This window comes from Pristiophorus japonicus, chromosome 1 (assembly GCF_044704955.1).
Source record: "Pristiophorus japonicus isolate sPriJap1 chromosome 1, sPriJap1.hap1, whole genome shotgun sequence".
NCBI classification, from domain to species: Eukaryota; Metazoa; Chordata; class Chondrichthyes; family Pristiophoridae; genus Pristiophorus; species Pristiophorus japonicus.
Genome location: NC_091977.1, coordinates 128,310,029 through 128,329,626, shown reverse-complemented (window position 1 = coordinate 128,329,626; position 19,598 = coordinate 128,310,029). Strand labels below are relative to the sequence as shown.

At 40.1% G+C, this 19,598-nt stretch overlaps 1 protein-coding gene across 8 annotated transcripts in view; it reads left to right on the top strand.

The window, feature by feature from the left end:
• The first annotated feature begins 2,230 nt into the window (after positions 1 to 2,230).
• znf608 (zinc finger protein 608) overlaps positions 2,231 to 19,598 on the top strand; it is a 77,178-nt gene continuing 59,810 nt past the window's right edge. For 3 of the 8 annotated variants that reach the window (XM_070883106.1, XM_070883062.1, XM_070883097.1), the window contains exon 1: positions 4,262 to 5,741. In XM_070883106.1, coding sequence (XP_070739207.1) covers positions 4,803 to 5,741 — 939 coding nt within the window. In that variant the 5' untranslated portion in view covers positions 4,262 to 4,802. Of the gene's footprint in view, positions 2,636 to 3,329; positions 3,415 to 3,720; positions 4,191 to 4,261; positions 5,742 to 19,598 lie in introns of those variants that run through there. The other 5 variants (XM_070883078.1, XM_070883088.1, XM_070883067.1 and 2 more) reach the window with 5 other exon arrangements.

The following is a 19,598-nucleotide window of genomic DNA, read 5'->3' as shown; positions in this document are numbered from 1 at the left end:
ACGATCTAGCGATCGGCGATCGCTGCGAATGCGAGATATTTTAGTGCCAGTCCACCCTCAACACACCATGCCCCCAAACTTACATATATATATATATATATATATGAGAGAGAGAGAGAGACAGAAAGAGGGAACATTGATTGTTGTGCACTCTGATTGAGCAGGCCCTTCTTGCATGGTTTGTACTTGAGCAAACGTTTGCTCTGCAAATATTGTCTCAGATGTGTTATCTAACAAACCGGGTGGGGGAGGGAGCACGAAGGGCAAGGGCAAATAGCGAAGAGGGAAAACACACACAAACCGTCGTCAGAGAAACACCATACAACATACGGTTCACTTGCACTATGCACGCACTTACCACACCACAGACAGATTACATATTGCACACGACACACACACAAAACACAGACTGCACATACCATGCACACATGTAACACATGGCTCCGCTGATTAAACCTGAGAGTAGCCGAGGCATACAAATCAGAATAATTCCAGATTTGATTTCCAGATGCACTGGCTTGGTGGATTTCAGCCAGATTGGCCTTTGTGCCCTTGAAGAATAGGCACTTAGGCGAAGTACCGAAAGGCATGTGCCCATTGGCAGAAAAAAAGAAAACAAAGCACATAGGAATATGAGCAACACATTTGCATGCATCAATACACAACAGACACACGTGTACAAAAGCACATGCCCCACATAGAAATGAAAACGCATCCTAGTCACATTGTAGCGACAAACATGCCTAATTCACACAGAGAAACGTCAGACACATATACTCCACTCAAATCATAAAACACACAGAGACAGACACGCACCAAGTTACCAACATACACATGAACACATAAAAATGCATATACATAACAGGCACAGATATGATAAACGATGCAATCACATAAATAAACCCCACAGCTCATACATCATTCAGAGACATAACAGACACACAGTCATTCTCAATACATATACACAAGGGACACGTGCAGTAAAATCCACAAATGTAAACAGACATACTCGCCATACGTACGTGGACACATTATAAAAACTGGCACACAAAAATAAATATTGATAGAAATAAGAAGTGCTACAAATTGTTTCTAACACTTTTTCTTAGCACGACTGAATAGCTAACTCACTTGGCCTGAGGTAATGAAACAAGAGAAACAAGCTGTGTACCTTAAACATGGTAATGCTTTTAACCTGTTTTGAATTCAATGTCACTCTTCTCTCTAAGGGCTGGCTAAAGGAACACCGATTAAGGATACCTTCCCCCTGTATTTTGGTGTTTGGGTACACACAATCCTTGCCTTTTCCCAACCATTGAACAATTAACATATATCGGAAACAGTAAAAATTCTTACATTTTTAATTTAGGGACAACACATAATGTCATAGAGGGTAATGATTCCATTACAACATAGTGAATGTTTCCAACTGTTATGCATTCAAAATGTTCTAGATAAAGAAGTCGTTTCAAAATGTGTTTAGTTATGTACAAGGAATGGCGATTCCATTTCCGATTATAATGTTCGACGTTCAAGAGTATAATCTTCAGTAAAATTGTGTGAGATATTGTTTTGGTTGAGGTGTTAAAACAAAAGACTGTTAATCTAAATATTGTTTGCAATCTGAATTTTGTGGATGAATAGGAAAGCAATTCAAAATGTTCTGGATGAAGAACAAATTACTTTAACTTTAAATAGGCGTGATATAAATGATCTGGATGGAGGATACATTTTACTGTAAATCCAAATCCCATGACCTAAGCGTTCTGGATGAAGGGTGAAGTAAATCTAAATATGTGCGCTGTGCAGAAGTGTTCTGGATGACGGAGAAAGTCATTGTTTTATGTACTGGGTGCTGCGAGCTAAATACTTGGAGCTGGTGCAGCTGGGTGCTTGGTTCAGGCTGTGCTGGCTGGCGAGGGCTGTGTCGAGAGAAGGGTGAAAGTAAATGATTTTGTTGGCTATGCTAGCTAAACGCTCTACTGCTGGGAGTTGAATGCTCCAGTGCTGGCTCTGTTGGAAGCTCCTTTCACACACAGGGACTGACTTGACTCTTGCGCTGGAAGCTCAGCTCCTCTCTCGCACACACAGATGGGAAAACGCGCAGCCAATGGTTGAGCTGAGTTTCATAAAAGCTGCGCTCTGAGTGGCTGCGGGGCGAATGGCTGTGAAACAAAGAAGCGGAGCTGGGTCTGGAGCAGAGAGACAGAGAGAGACAGTGCAATCTCCACCCAGCAAAACATACACACACATACATTGCGAGGACAAGCCAATTCACCCAGCAAAACACACCGATAGACATACACTAAGACTAAGCCAATGCACCCAGCAAAATACACAGACACTGAAAATAAGCCAATGCACCCAGCAAAACACATACACAGTGAGGACAAGCCAATAGACCCAGTAAAACACACCGACTCACAGGCACAGTGAAAATAAGCCAACGCACCCAGCAAAACACACTGACACAGACACAGTGAGGACAAGCCAATGTACCCAGCAAAACTCACCGACACATAGACAGAGGGGTCAAGGACAGGCAGTCACACTAGTACAAGATTTGATTTAAAACAAAACAAAAATGCATTTCATATCACACGAAGACCAGGGCAAAACCGAGCCAGTACTGATCGTAAGTATATTGTACAATGATCTGAGTGTAAAGTTTTATCAATCACACCAGGGATCGCATTTTTTGGCAAGAGAAGTGAGCGGTTTTCAAAGTTCTTTTTTATTTTTACCCTCCCCCACTCCCGAGTTTTGGATAAAATCGGGCTATAATTGACTATTATACAGTTTTGATTCACTTTGTTGATTTAAAAGTTGTATCCGGTGCAGTTTCCTTAGTTATTTTACTTCCATGATTTTTAAAACAGGAAACAAAGACAAAATGCTTCTATTTTGGCTATTAGTCCCTTGTGACACTTATCGTGCTAACTTAAGCTTGTAAATAGCTACAAGTTTTGCTGAAGTTGACTTTAATAAGCAGTTACGACTGTCGATCACGAATGCTTCCCCTCCCCTACTTTTATTGCTGATATGAAAAGAACATGCAGCGTTTTCTAAAGATCTGTGTTCAATCTGACCCAGACGATAACAGCCCCCTAAGAGATCCCCCTCCGCCGCCCCCCTCCCAGATTCAAAATTGCAGGCTTCAAGTTTCCCCCTATTTTTTTCTAAGATCAGTTTTCTGATACGCCTGCCACCGATTTTTGTTCTCACGTCAAGCTACAGGGAACCTTGGATTCACGTGATTGAAGCTCGAACTGTAACAAAATAGCTGCTTTTAGATGGTTGGTTGTTGCAACCTCCCCCTTCAAATCCATCAACAATTCATTACAGCTTTTAGCTCTAAACGCCAGCTAATTAAACTGTGTAGCTCCTAATCCGAGTACAAGATGACAGAAAATGGTAAGCAGACAATCGTCAACGTTTGCAATAAACCGGTCCTAGTTGTACAAGATATGTTATTTTTTTCCTCCTCCCCCCTTTCCCCCCTCCCCCCTTGTTTTGTTGCATTTGAAACTGTCGATTATGAAATTACCACATGATTGACTGGCGTCGTTTCCCCGCTTAATTTGTGTGTTTGACACTGTTTTGAGAGACGATGGTGCCACGTCCGGACAAAATGTGTAATCCAGTCCAGGTTTCTGCTATTTTTTTCCCTTCACTAATTTATCTCAGGGTTAGCACATTCTGACTTGTTTCAACCAGACGCCAGTAGTTTTTTCTATCTGTTTTTTTCCCTCCCTCTTTATGGCACAATTATTTACTGATCATGATGTTTCCAAAAGTGTACGGTTATGCGGAATGTTAAGTTTGAAAACTTTATATGATTTTATTTTTGGACCCGTGTACAGTTCTTTTAATTAAATATATATTCTCATGCATTTTTTGTTGTTGTTGTTCGGGACGCGTGTGTGGACTTTAAAATATTTTTCGTTTGCTGAGAAAAGGGAAAGAATCCGATCTGTGTGCCAGGAGAAAGAGGAGGATGGGATAGAAGTGAAACATTTACTTGACGATGAGGTTGAGAATGTTTCTTCCATTTCGGATTACATTTATATTAGCACAAGTTGTGCAGGATGTCTGATGTATGGAGAAATGGTGCAGATTTAAAAAAAAAACATTTTTTGGGGGAGGGGGTCGTGATGCGGGGAAGAGATGTTTAAATGAATGATTTAAAGGTAAGAGTTGCAGCTACCCATGATGCATGCTTTTCAGACTTTGAATGGTTACACTGATCTTTGTCAAACAACCTCATTTGCGGTCACTGAGGCCACCTTGGCGCAGAGCTCATGGAGCGCGAACGAGTGGTGATTCATTTCCAGCAATTTTTAAACGCGTCTCTTTTGCACTATGATAACTTTTTCATATGTTAATGTTTCACAAAGAAAATTTCAAGTCCGATTTTTTTTCGGTTGTCGTCTATCATCTGGGTCGGTGTGAAATTACAAATGAAAATGAAAAGGGCGACTCTAAAGACCTATTTTTAAAACCATGTAAACGGATTTTTTTTAATATTGGAAAGTTCATATCAGATCTACATGCAAAAAGGAAAAAAAAGAAGAAAAATGTTGGTCTTATCCAACAACCGATTTATTAGTTTTATCTTTTTACAGGAAGTAATTTATTCGTGTGTGTGGATCGTGTGACTCGAAAATAAGGGCAATATATAAATATAAAATATAAAATAAACATATGAGAGGGGTGAAACACGTGGCGGAGAAGCGAATGTCCTCCCAGATCCAAAACAGTGAAGTTCATCCAATTTTTATCCAAGAGATCACATCTTCAGGATGTCAGTGAACAGTTCCATTGCTACTAGTAAAGGTGTTGATTCAAACGCGGTTGATACTTACGACAGTGGCGATGACTGGGAAATTGGAGTGGGGAATCTGATCATCGATTTGGACGCCGATTTGGAGAAAGACAGGCAGAAATTGGAAATGAATAATTCGAGCAACACCACCAGTAATAATACCATTGCAACCAGCACCACCAAGGACTGCGGGGGTTTGGCTCCAAGTGGTGCTAATGTAGCAGCAGCAGCCCTTTCTGATAGCCTCAAATTCACCTCCTCTTCCGTCCAGCCTCCTCAAGGTAATTCCCACAAGGAGACTGGCAAATCCAAAGTGAAAAGAAGCAAAACTTCCAAGGATGCTAATAAATCTCTCTCCTCTGCCTCACTGTACGGGATTCCTGAAATTAGCAGTGCTGGCAAGAGGCAGGAAGTTCAAGGGCGCCCTGGAGAGGTTTCTGGCATGAATTCAGCCCTGGGTCAAACAGTTAGCAGCAGCAGCAGCAACAACAGTAGTTGCAATAATAACAATAATATTAATAACAATAACAACACGATTGGTAATTGCACTAAAAGCAAAGAGGAAAAAGCGGGCAAGAGCTCGGGCAGGGGAGGCTCGAAGCGGGATAAAGAGGCTGCCAGAGCCCGCAAGGATGGTAATAAGCACGATGTGGGGGTGCACCCGGGCCAGCCCCCCATGTCGGCGCCGGCCAGCTGCCCGGTGACAGCCGCCGCTCATCTCTTTAGTTTCGGCCCCAAGGGCGGCAGCAGCTCCTTCCACTGCGGCGGAGGCGCCGGGGAGCCGGCGTCCCGCATCCAGGACATTAAAAGTACTCTGGAGTCAGGAATATTAAGCAACCCTGTTGTGGCGAAGAAAGAGGGCGAAGAGCACGACGAGGAGAGTGCCCGACCCATCAAGAAATTGAAAACTGAAAAGGTAACTCGTTTTGTTGTTTGTTTGTTGTTGTTGGTTTCTTTGTGTGGGCCAAAAAAATGTTTATTTCATGCCTACTTGTGGCGATGTGAATGATGCATTGAGGCGAGTAATGCAAGAGGAATGATCATGCCTGGCTGCGAGTGCCTTTTACATATCAGGGTAATATTTTTCTGCCTTAATTTGAATACACCTCAATTATAATCTGGAGTTGACGGTAATAAAAAGATTTGTGGTGGTACTTCTCAACTGTTGACAACTGTCACTAACAACGCGAATTATATTCATTCATTTCTGCAAATACTATATATGATACGGCTTTAGAGTGCTCGAATAAGAGAGCAAACTCAACATTTTCGCTTATTTTGTTCAGTAACAGGCTGGTGTTATGGTCATACACACAAACAATGGAATAAAAACCCGCAGCTGGAGAGAAATGAGGTTATTGTAATCACTACTGTTTATCTAAAAGATGGGGGAGGTGCTTTGTAATCAAATACGACACTAAACGCCTTCATAAAAGCTGCACTAGCCTTGCCTTTTAGGAATGCAGTGATGGTCGATATGATGCCTGTATTTTGTTAACATCAGTATGGGCACGATGATCTTTATTTTGTAGATCTAATGTGAAAGGGAAGTTTGCCCTTGCCTTCCATTGTTAGTGTGCTACCAGGCTTCTGGTATGTTGGTAATTATCCAAAGACTATGGAGTTTCTCAGGAGGTTCTGTCCCATTGAGTTCTGATCAAGGGTCACAGACCTGAAACTTTAACTCTGTTTCTCGCTCCACAGATGCTGCCTGACCTGCTGAGTATTTCCAGCATTTTCTGTTTTTATTTCAGATTCCAGCATCCACAGTAGTTTGCTTTTGGTTCTGATCCATTGTTTGTTGGATAATTATAGGGTCAGAGGAATTGAGCCATTTTAAGAAGCTTGCCAATTATTGTGGGTGCTACTTTGTGAAACAATGTCCTCACCATTCCTAAAATAAATCCTACAAATTCTTACTTCTAATGAGAATCACAGAATGTTTAGATCAGTGCTCCCAGACAGTGTTTAAAACTGCTTTGTGTTGATGTGCACAGTGAAGTTTTTGTGTTATACATCGTTTTAGGTGAAGAAAACTTGAATAAAATGAGTCCTTTCAGAGTAATTACTTCCTTTTAATATAGTTTGTCCAGCACCTGGTGATCCAATTTTCAACCTTTCCCTTCCCATTCAACTCAATAAATTGATTCCTTGCGATGGAAGTGGTCAGTCGAGTTGGAGAGGATTTTGTTCCAGTGCATAATAGAGTAAAGTGAATTCCCAGCTTGTTGAGGTGGCGACCTTTGCATTTCTGCTGATACTATTGTTAGAAACTTTAGACAGCAGCAAGATTGGTTGGCTTGGAAGACGGTATTTTATTTGATTAATTTTATTGCCGGGGAAACAGTTTCAAGGAGACATTGAGATGTTAATAAAGATTTAAACAGTAAGGTGCAAAGGCTAATGTTCTATAGTCTATTAGTCATGAGAAGGGTATCTAAACAGATTTGGAATGAAGAGGAGATTGGCAAACTGTTTGACATGCTTGACAACTCCCCAATCAAATCATTTTACCTTGGTCTCCAACAGACTGCAAATTGGGAGCCGTTTTAATCTGCTTTAAATATCAAGATAACTTGCTCTAATCTGTTCTTCACAATGGCTGTGGTTAAAGTTTCAAGACCATTTGATTGGATTCGCTGTCTATGTAGAATGCAGAAAGCATTGCTCCCTGCACCCCAAGCTTTTTAAATCTTTCAGCCAAATGTTCAGATTCAACATCTTGTTTAGCAGGCAATCTATACATTTTCAAATCCTAGAGGCAGGTGTCATGGCAACAGAGATTAGAGTGGTGTGGTTTCATACTCCTATTTCTTTCTTATTTATACCTCAAATAGTCTCCTGGGAAAACTGTTTAAATGTGTCTATTCCTCAAAACCATCAAGAATGTGTGTGTACAAAAACAGTGTCTGCTGATATTCAGTCAGTGAGTCATACGCAACAATGTCCAGTATCGTACTGCTGCTTGCTTGTCTTGATTCTTCCCAGATATAATTGACAAGCAGACTCTAATCATTCTTGCACAGCCTGTTTTCCTGTTGACTGCGCCAGAGATCATTCAGATTTAAACCTTCATCATACACAGTATATGGCTTGACGGAAGTGAAATGGTACCTGATATGGAACCCATAGTATTAATGTATACACTAGTGTCTTGTACTTGTTATTTATTTGAAAGGTGAAGGCACTTTTTGTTAAATCATGTTGTAACAAGCTGAAATATTTATACAGTTGTCTAGTTTAAATGAGGTTGAAGACAAATGTGTCCAACTGTACTTGTTTGAGTAGCAGGTTGCTAAAGGTACAAGGTAAATCCTCAAGAGTTGCAGTCATTGTTTAATCTCTGCAGTGTGTTTGCAGGTCTATTCTTGGCCTGTTTATTCTATTCATTTTCTGCAGTTAGTCATGTAAAACATGATAAATTGGAGCCTATTAAAACTAATTATTTTGTGACTCTGTTTCTGCCTGCCTTTTATGCAGAAAACCACAAGTATGTTGTAAAACCTGCCACTCCCTACATGTATGGCTCAAGTAAAAAGCAGCCTATAATTTGAGTTGTTTGTGCTATTTCTATGTAGCCCATTTTTGTGGTTTAGCTGTTACTAACATGTCTGATTTAAGTAGATTTGGCAAGACTAATAACCACTCCTAGAAGTTTGCAAAATCCTTCCAATATAGGATTACCTAATAAAGGCTTGTCAACACCCAGTTCTTCACCAGTATCAAATAAGATTTTACAATTTTGTTTATCCAGTCAATGGAATAGAATTGTGCATTTGATTGGCTCGAAGTAGGACATTAATGATGTGAGCAATCACCAACTGGATTTATTAATTAAATTGATAAAGTATAGTACTGGAATATAGAGCACAACTGGAAAGCTAATCCAGTGTTTTACACTCCATGCTATCAATTTCTAACTGGGAACGAGAGTTGACTGTAGCAAACATGCTGCTAGTGCAGGCTTGAAAGTCCTCATAAGGCCTTTTAATTTCTCAGGGAGGAATTTGTCACCTCTTGAAAGTGATGCAGTGATACATTTCACAGCTGAGAATTGCCTCCACAAATGACTTGACGTACCATTAATGCTAGCAGCTATTTTCTGTCGCATTAGACCAATAAATAGAAAGGAATGGTACTGAAAATAAGTTGCAGCCAGGAACACATTTTCTCCTGGGTATTTGTGCTTGTTTTTGTCCCTGCTGATTAATTGAATGGAAACATACTTTCCTGTTCTTTGTATGCTGCTCTTACTTGTCTGTTACAGTCTGTAGGAAAGGACTGTAAATGGTAAGCAGTCATTAATGAGGAAAACAAAGGGCAGATTTGTTTGAATGTGAGTGGTTTAAAAAAGCTGACTCAAAACTCTGCAAGAAGAGATTTGGCTGGTGAATGGTACCACAAACTAGCACGAGTCCCTGTAGAACAAAAAACTCTTCAGTCTACTTAATGCTTTGTAACTTTGAATAGTGTGACCAGAACTCTTTCAGAGTGGGTGAATGAGCTGGTGCCCTTTGACTGCTGAGAACTTTCTGGATGAACTTGGAGTGACCTCCCAAGATCTGTGAGACCAGAGTCGCTATTGAATGTTTCCTGCTAATGAGCCGGATTTTTAATTTCGTCTGCAAGACTGTATGCTTCTAAAGGCCACTAAAATGCTTCAAAAAATCATATTAATGGACATAACTTCAAAAGGACGTCAGACTAGAACAATTTATTATCAAACTTTATTGTAAAACTCTATTTTATCAGTTTCATATTTGTGCCTTAATATTTATTTCCCTACATTACAACAGTGACTACACTTCAAAAGTACTTAATTGACTGTGAAGTGCTTTGGGATCTCCTGAGGTTCTATACAAATGCAAGTTCTTTCATTGATCAAAATTGTAGCTGCAAGTTTTTAGTAACAAATTTAAGAGGATGTTTAGGAGAAAGCAAATCACTCTCCTAGGAGATGAAATATATGTGTCCTTTAAATACTAAAGACTTTCTGAAGTATTAGAATAGATCCATCCAAGTATTACAAATATGGAATCTGAAATATGCCTTTGGCCTTGAAAAAGGAGTTCCTTGTATAAAGTTGAAACAAGAACAGGGAGGATTAATCTGAAAGCTAGCCAGCACTTAGTAGATTGCTTTGATGCGTGTGTGTTCTGAACGAGTCTCCTCACTGATTTCTAGGTACCAAAGTACACATGACAGCAGTTAAAGATACAGAAGCCATTGAGCTTCTTGCAGAGGATTGTTGATGGGGATGTTGCACAGCATAAACCTCTTTTCCCAGTGATAAGCCTTATATAAGCAAGATCTGAAGTGCTGTTCAGTCATTGTGAAAATTATTCTTAGATTTGTTAAAATATAAGAACAGGAGTAGGCCATTTAGCCCCGTTCCGCCATTCAGTTACATCATGGCCGATCTGTACCTCAACTCCGTAACTCCATTTCCATACCTTTACTCCACATCCCTTGATACCCTTAACAAAAAAACTCATGTATCGATCTCTGACATGAAAATTTAAATTAACCAAAAAAACTACTAAAATTAAACTCAAAACAAAAAGCAAGAAAACTGCAGATGCTGAAAATTTTGAACAGAAGCAATGCTGGAAACGCTTTGCATCTGTGGAGAGAACAGACAAATTAATGTTTCTGGTTTGGACTCTTCATCAGAACGCTGACTTATCTGCTGACTGTTTCCTGCATTTTCTATTCCCGTTTAAAATTAAATTCTATTGACTGTAAAAGTGTTTAGGGCTGGTGCTTTATGTGGTCACCTAAATCTTCTACAATAATCAACATTCATTAGGAGAAACTTGCTTCTGGTTGGTGTGTGCACAAATAGTATTCAATTCAGTGTCTCCACGCCCCCTTCCCCCAAAGAAATTAGTTTTTTGGCTGCAGACTCTGAGCAATGGATAGCAATCACTGTTCTTTGTTCGAGGTCTTTTTATTGAGGCTAATGACTGGTCTTGTGCCGCTCAGAGATAAATGACATTATCTCTGAGTGGGCTGACAGGAAACAGACATGTTAATAGTGAAGCTGCAGGGAGGATCTTCCCCATTCCTTGCAAAAGAAAAGGCAGGACCTCTAGTTGTGATCATTAACGCATAATGCATTCCTGCTTTTCCCATGTGGGTCAAGATAATTAGAAGCATAATGGTGTGTTTTCATATGGATGTCAAACCACAGCAATGACATTCTTAATTCCAATTTATCGTAGATCATTTTAGGAAAGATTAGTAAGCTACATTTTCCTGTGGTAGGAAAGAGATTGCAGGTCAGTTAGTTATCACACCCTTGTGTGTTTTTCAAAAAGCAAAAATAATTCTGATAAGGAACTTCAGATGACATCCATTCTCAATGACCGCAGTTTACACCCGTTAGAAATATTTGATTTGGGAAGATTTGGAGTTTCCTGTTTAAAAAAAACACATGTTTTTTGTTTAATGGTTTTCACTGGTAATCAACATTTAAGGACTTATTTGTGTAACCAAAGGGAATGATTAGAGTTTCAAAATTGGTCTTTTTTCCATATTGTATGTTTTCACTATCGGTGGAATCTGTTACTTGGAAGTAGCAGAAATGACCCTGATGGAAGAAATTGCAGAGTTTTAGTTGAACACAGGATCCAAAATGAAGTAACATGGAAGTGAGATAGGAAATCCATCTGTGTAATCAAATCTTGCAGCTAGCTAAGCATAAAGCTCATCCTTGAGCTTAGATAAAGCCTGTCAAACACAAGCTCTCCAATCCCTATAGAAAGCCAAAGGCTGAGAGTGTCTGTACAGAGTTCGACTCCATAAGTAAAATAAAAGCTGTCAAGTTTTCAAATACAAGGATAGTAATCTGTTAAAATGTCAAAACCAACTGTTCACTATCATTTAACTGTATTAAGTTAACATAATACATGATTTACGGTATTTCAGTTTGCCAAATGGACAAGTTCTCTGTTTCCCAAAAACATGATGGAATTACTTGAGGTCTTTAGAAATGTATGCTGTGGTAGGTTGTACATTTTCTTTCTGTTTTTTTTAAAATCGGGATTTCTTCCACACTGAGACTTTGTGTGGGAAATGAAAACACTAGAATGAAGCATTGTGCGTGTGTGCTTTTGACCAGCCGAAACGCACAATTCCTACTTTTAAAGGAAACTCAATTTAAGCATTGTGAAAAATGTTCCCAAAAAGCATATTCAGCAGGTTAAATAGATGCTTGAACCAGCATTTTAATTCAGCAGCTTGGAACATTAACTGGGGCGAGATCTTCAAATTGGATAACCTTTGTTAGTGAAGAACAGAAGATCAGGCCAAGCGATAATTTGCCACTAAAGGGTATTAAAGGAGAAGGACAGCAGTAATACCAAGGGCTGCTTTGTGTCTGTGATGGTTTTTAGTACAGTGTGTCTGTTGCTTTTTTCCCTTTAATCCAAACTAAATGGTCTTGGCAAGTTGAACAAAGCCTTTGCATTTGAATGAAGGGTTGTAAAACTATTCAGACATTAATGCATGGATTAAATGTGGATTGGCTGACAATAGGGCTGTTTGTATCATTTTTTGAGAGCTGAAAGCAAATTCGTGAGGGGAGGGGTGATGCATTTCTCTGGGGTTACATGTCAGGATTGCTGTTTCATTTGTAGATTGAGTGGGAGATGTAAATTGTATCTCTTAGGTTTTGGTTAAATTGTTCAATTTTTCTATCACTGGACAGTTTTTAAATGCTGATTTAGAAATAGAACCTTTATGTTCACCGTGAAAAAGCTAGAATAAAAAACTAAAATGTATATAGAAACTATAAGTTAGTCACTGGAAAATAGAAGATATAGCATACACTCTAGATGGTTATTTATTTTGCCATTATTATACAGTAATGAGCAAATTAAAATGAGCTCTGATGCCTTTTAACTGTTTTTAAAAATTTGCTTTGTTGAGTAAGGAATGAATGGGATGCTCAGTGGTCCCTTGGTAACTGGCGAGTCCGAGACCCTATTACCCCCTGTCTTCCTTCTGCCACTTCAATACTTGTTTACTCTGTGTATACTGAACTTGAAGTATGGTTAAGAACTCAGTGTTTGTTTGTATTTAACTTCCAAAAAGTATTTAATGTAAAAGAACAGATCTAGAATTCTATCATTGAATCTCTCTGTATTTCTAAAACGGTTTATTTTTTTATGAAATAAACTGGAAGCAATTAAGCCCTTTTAAGTGAAACTACCTTTTTGGTTTAGGATAAATTGATTTTTTAACAAAAAATGTATACTGCAAGTGAGCACGATGCTGCAAAATCCCTTTCTGGTCTGTACATTGTGGTGTAAACGAAGTGTTTCCTCAAAGAGAACAGGTTTGTCTTGTAAACATCTTGATAGCTGCATTTTTTCTAATTTGAGTCCTCTAATTGAAGCAGATGGGCTTGTACTGGTTTAGCTTTATCAAGGGGTGTATTTCATTTTTTTCAACCTTCTCCTGAAGCTTTCACATATGGCACATTTAGCGCTGAATATTGACTAAGTGGATTTGCATTGACAGGTGAAGCATTTCATCAAATCCTTATTTAGGCCTTTGCTCTTAGTGCAAAGAAGGGGGTGGGGGAAGTAATACACCACAGATGCAGTAGTTAAGTCTCTGCGCATTGTACTGTATATTTCTTTAATTGTGGTAATTATTGCTTGTTACTGTCCAGATACAACACCCAAATCTGACGGGACATCTCATTTAAATCCGCAACCTTCCAGTAGTATTTCCCAGTACTATATCAGAACCCAAGCCCTGCTGGAATCTGTTTTCTCATTCTTTCACTGCGTTTCTAAAGAGATCATCCTACTCTTTGTGCACATTCTTCATCCTGCTGTTTGGCTAGTTGTCTGAATTTACATTTGGTGTCGAAATCCTAAACCAACCTTTCCCATGATGCTGTAGCAGATGCCAGACACTGGAGTATAAAGCAAGCAGCTGTTTCCATTACACCATCGCTATATTATCCTACACAATCTGTTTCCTCTGTAAGAACCTTCTTTGCTGACATTAGCATTCTCGCCTGGCTCTGCTCTCTCTGTCTTTGTATCTTGGGGAATGCCAGTGTATTTTTAATCCTAACAGCAACTCTTTATTAGATTAATAGTCTTCATACATTCATTTTAAATAAACAAATTCGGCCTCCTCTTCTGACTTTGTATGTAGATTCCTTCTTTGTCCTGCACCCATTGCTTTTGGACAATCTTGCCTTTGTAAGGCAATGTCAGAAGTGCTTAGAAAGGCCCATTCCTCTCATCCATTTTTATCTTCACACCCTTGATCTTTCACTACCCAATCTCCTGTTTTAAAATAATATATTACTAATGCACAAAGGGAGCTGTTCTACTTCCCAATGAATAAAGTAACTGCACGCCATTATTTCACAAGAATAGTTGCAAAGACAGTGAAGGCCAGGAGAGAATTCTAATGTTGGCACGGAAGGCATTTACAGAGGAAATTAATTGTTTTGAATAATATTCTGATGAATTCAGAAGGACTGTATCCAGTTTTGTTTAAAAAAATAGAGTTGTGCAAAGTGAGTAAATATATTAACAGAAATAATTGGTATCTTGTATATCAGACTACGTATTATGAAATAATGGTATGCAGATACTTGTTTGACTGGGAAACTAGGTCAGCTATTTGAGTATCAATACTATTGAAGAAACTTTGGTAAAATTAGTGTTTTTGTTTACTATTTGAAAATCAGCAGAATTCTATCAATGTAGCAGAGTTCTATCTATATAGCAGAGTCCTAAGTTTCTTTCTCAACTAAAATGACCCCCTTCTCCCTGCAGCATTTCTGCTCCATTCCTAATTTTATAGAACTTAAACTTCAAAGTACAGATTCCTAAACATTGCATCAATTCTTGTCAAAATTTAAATGCACAGGTGGTGTATAGCACAAAATATTGACTTTGGAAGTTCTTGTACAGATTAACGTAGCACTGATACAGTTTCAGTCTTTAAATGCTAGTTGTATTTTCAAGCCAGGGAATCCTATTTTGCTAAAATTAAAGACTTTGAAAAGCTAGTGATGTTCCAAAGGTGAGATTATGTTTTTAAAATTGGAGATTAGTTAGTGAATGATCCTTGGTTTCATCAGGAGGTAAATGGACAACATATTCCATTTTACTAAAAATACCCAAAGCAAAAGAAACCGAGTTATTATTAGTCTGTAATGGGAGAAGTCATGTGTGATTAGTGTAACAATTTTAATTCCAATCCCAGGGCGCTTAAATTGCCTCTGGCTCTTTAAAGCTGTCAGTTTTTTGCTTCCCAATGCCATCTCCTTTACTGTCATTGGCTTTGCTGTTTACAGCTCCTGCAGAATGCATTCATAAAATATGAGTAGTGCAAACATTCAAGGGTCCAGGGAAGCATAATGCACAATGTATCTGGGGGATGGGGATGGGGAGTGTTGCCTCGGATGGAGTTTAAGGGAAAAAAGCATCTGCAGTAATCAAGTGTGGAGGTACTGTATCTTTCCCCAGAAACGTGATGCACAAGATAACCACAGTACTGCAGTTTCTTTTTCTTTCTGAGAATGGTATAATGCTTGCAGCAACAAGAGATTTACCATATTGATGCATTGCACTGTGTATTAGTTTAGGGAGGGAACTCCTGAATGTGAAGCCTAAGCGGCTGAAGGCTTAGCCCCCAATAGAAAGAAAGAAAACTTGCATTTAAATGCCGCCTTTCACGAACACCGGATGTCTCAAAGTGCTTTACAGCCAATGAAGTACTTTTGGAGTGTAGTCACTGTTGCAATGTGGGAAACTAGAGGGGTGGGGGGCAGTAGGCGGTGATGTAGAGGAACAGAGATTTTGCAAAATTTGTGCTGTAGGAGGTTACAGAAGTAGAGAGGGGCAAGGCAGTGGCAGGATTGAAACACAATTATCATTTTTAATTTGAGGCTTTGTGGGAACCAGTGTAGGTCAGCAAAGACAGCATTTTGGGTGAGTAGGACTTAAATACAAGCAGCAGAGTTTTGGATTAGCTGAAGTTTTTGCAGGGTGGAGGATCAGAGAACATTGGAATAGTTGAGTCTGGAGGTGACAAAAATATCGATGCTGGTTTCAATGGCAGGTGGGCTGAGGTGGGGCAGAGGCAGGCGATATTATGCAGGTGGAATTAGGCGTTCTTTGTGATGGAGAAATTAAGGGTTGAAAGCTCAAATAGAATGCCAAGCTGATCCCACGTCTACAAAAGATATCATCAAGGGTCAGCATGTAGGTGAGGATGGGGTGGGGTGGTTTTCAGGGAAAGATTCTTGATGCATTTCCCAGGTGTTGGCAACAAAGCAAGAAAGACTTGCATTTATGTAGCGCCTTTCACAACCTTCAGGATGTCCCAAAGCTTTTTACAGCCAATTAATTACTTTTGAAGTGTAGTCACAGTTGTAATGTAGGAAACAGCAAGCTCCCACAAACAGCTGTCATGTTGATTGAGGGATAAATATTGGCCAGGACACCGGAGATAACTCCCCTGCTCTTCGAAATAGTGCCATGGGATCATTTAGGTCCACCTGAGAGAGTAGACAGAGCCTTGGTTTAACGTCTCATCTGAAAGACAACACCTCCAACAGTGCAGCACTCGCTCAGCACTGCACTGGAGTGTCAGCCCAGATTTCTGGACTCAAGTCTCTGGAGTAGAACTTGAACCCACAACCTTCTGACTCAGAGGCGAGAGTGCTACCACTGAACCATGGCTGATGAGGCAGTCCAAGATAAACTTGTCATTTTGAAGTTCAAAATAATTAAACTGGATACTTACAAAAACCTTTTGCTAAAAATATTATCCCAGTATTTTATTTTTATGCATATGCTTAAAGATTAAAATTCTCCTTCAAGTAAGCTGTGATACAGGTACCAAGTTAGTACTTTGCTATCAAATACCCGAGATTGAACTTGTAAAACCTGCTGTAGATGATGTATCTTACTCCTGCATATTAGTTAACTGATAGTCTAGAACATTTATGCCGATAACCATATAGAGATATTTAGAAAACTGGATCCCTCGGAATTTTATTCCTTTTGTCTATCTCTTGAGTTGATGTTCCTCAGGGGACTGGGAGTCTTGGTCAAAAAGATGGTCGGAGGGAAAAGGGTTAAGTAATCAACACAGTTGTGGTTGTTATCTTGTCAACTTGATTGTGATGATGCTGTTCTTATCACATTGTAGTCATATGAAGCTGAAATGCGCTTATTGCCTTTTTAACCGCACTAAATAATAAGAGGCAGTGAGCTTGCAGTTGGCTGGTAGCCAACAGAAGGAAAATATATGAATGGTTTAATTGTAGAGCAAGTCATTTGTTTACAGAGAGAAGATCCAATTTGTTAGCCAAATGTTGGTTGGAATAGGGGAGGTGCGGGTGGGGAGCAGGAGAAAAAATTAGATGCTGTTGGGCCAGAAATGAAATGGCAAGCTGCCTCTTGTCCGTGTCTCTCCTCCCCGCACCCCCCAGTCAAAACAGGAGGCAAACGCATTCTTAAAGGGGAACGGCAATTCACTGCTGAGCACAGTAAGTGCCTTGCAGAGAACAAAGAGGCGGGGGATGGGCAATGGCAGTGTACCTTTCTTTGTAGGCTGACAGAAACTTGACACGGCAAGCTGCTTCCAGACCAGTTGTTGGCAGAGTCGGTTCACAGTGGACAGAGTGGGGGTGGGGGTGAGAGAAAAACGCTTTAGTAAATCAAAGTAAATCCTCAAGAGTTGTGATTTGAACTTTGTGAGTGGGAAAAAAAATCACACTGTGTGCTGTAAATCTGCCATTGTTTCAGCATCCTAATTAATTAGTGACCCGTGTTAATGGGTAGCTAGGAGCTGAAGCGATTAATTTGCCGTTGCTTGGCATTTTGTGAATTGCTGTTGGACCAGGCTGTGGTATATTCTGTGTAATCATTGTGTTTCATCAGGTGGCCAGTTCCTGAGATTGCCGATGATACGCGAGGTCACTAGAAATGAACTGTAAATTCTGAAAACATATAGATGTGCATTAAAAGCTTAATTTTACAGTCACATTGAATACATTAGCCTTATATCTATGTAATTCCTTTTTATTTGCTGATGGCGGGGGTGGGGTGGAATTCAAAGGCAGGACAGAAGCTGAACTGCAGTAATGCATTTCCTGCTAGGCATTGCTAACATGCTCACCTTGCTGTAAGTTCTCTTCTGCGTTGTAGCGTCTGTGTAGCTTTGCATTTTGTAATTGGCTGCACTTCGCATACACCACCATAAATCAGTGGCTTAATTACCATATGCAAGCATTAATTTGTATTGCAAATCATTGCTGAGCATTTTGCAATAGTCAACTACCGCTGCACTGCTCTCTCTTTGGTGTTGTTTTTACGGTTAATTGGAATGAAATGGTATTTTTTTCCAGAGGAAAAGCCTCATTGTTACAAATTGCTGTTGTTGATGCTGCAAATGATTGTGGTGTCTATCCAAGCTGGATTGCACAATTTCAATGCTACATGTGTAAACAATACTTCTTTTGATATGCCCTTCAGTATTGTGCAGACTTTTTTTGTGGTTTTCCTGTTTTATCTTTTGACCAAGATGGTTGTGAATTCAGCAGAAATGACACCAAATTAAACTGGACACTTGATTGCGAGACCTGTCTCTACCAATAGATAAGGAGGGGGTGAATGGGCAATGGAGCCCTGCATTTTATATTTAAAAACTGAAGCTTATCCATCTTGCCAACTTCATCAAAACACCTGGACCCAGAAATTCCTGGGGCCAGAGAGGGCAGAAAGCCTGATTTCCATTTGGGAGAGGGCCAGGAATATGGGGTGGAACCAGTTAAAGATGGGATTCTGCCCCATTTGATGTGGCCAGTTGAATTCTAATGAGGGGGGCATGGACGGATCTTCCACCCACTCACAACGTGTTAAGAAAGCACATCTGGGAGTTTTCAGGCTTCCTCAGGAATTCTGCGTTTTACACTCTTGGTTTGCCACAGCTGAGTGCTGGCATGAGTCCAGTTGAGGCCTTTAAAATGGCCCCACGCCTTTGCTAAAATAAGGTAATTGATCCCGGAGGAGATCGATTACCTTATTCTGAAGGGACAAAGGCTTCTGCTAAGAGCAAAGAGGTTTCTTTTTCAAAATTTAAAAATTCCACCCAGAGGGTCTGGGAGGCATCTTGTGCAGATCAGCTGTGCCCACCCCACCTTCTGGCAGAAGTACCGGGGCAAGGCACCCACTCTGGTTCTGCAAATGACTCCTTCCCCAGGATGTGGACAGAATCTCCAGCTTTGGGCTTGGCGCAACTGGGTTTTTCACACTAAGTTGCACCGACGGAGTGAAGCCCCAAGAATTGTGAGGCCTTCGCCTCCACCTCTGAAAAGTAAGTCTGCCCACCCTAAATTTTAGATGGCCTAGAGAACTGCGCATTTTGTGCCTTTGCTGGTGCTATATAGAACTTGACATCTCTGCTGTCATTTATTGGAAGCAGCACAGAGAACCAAGGGCTGGATTTTCAGCTTTGATGATTGCAGGGTGGTAATAGCGGCAGGGCGGTAAAGTTTGCGCCCAGGAACAGTTTGCGCCTCAGTCATCAAAATTGGGCAGCTGGGCCCTGAGACTAGGGCACAGGGCTAAGGGAGGCCTCTCTTAGGGCGGTAGCATGGGAAAATCCTGAGCTATAGAGCTGACCTGGAAGCGCTCCGAAAGATGCCTGGGGAGAAGAAAAAAACTGAAAAAACCCCACAAAAACATTCCCAATACATAGCCCACGCCACTATAACATGAATCGC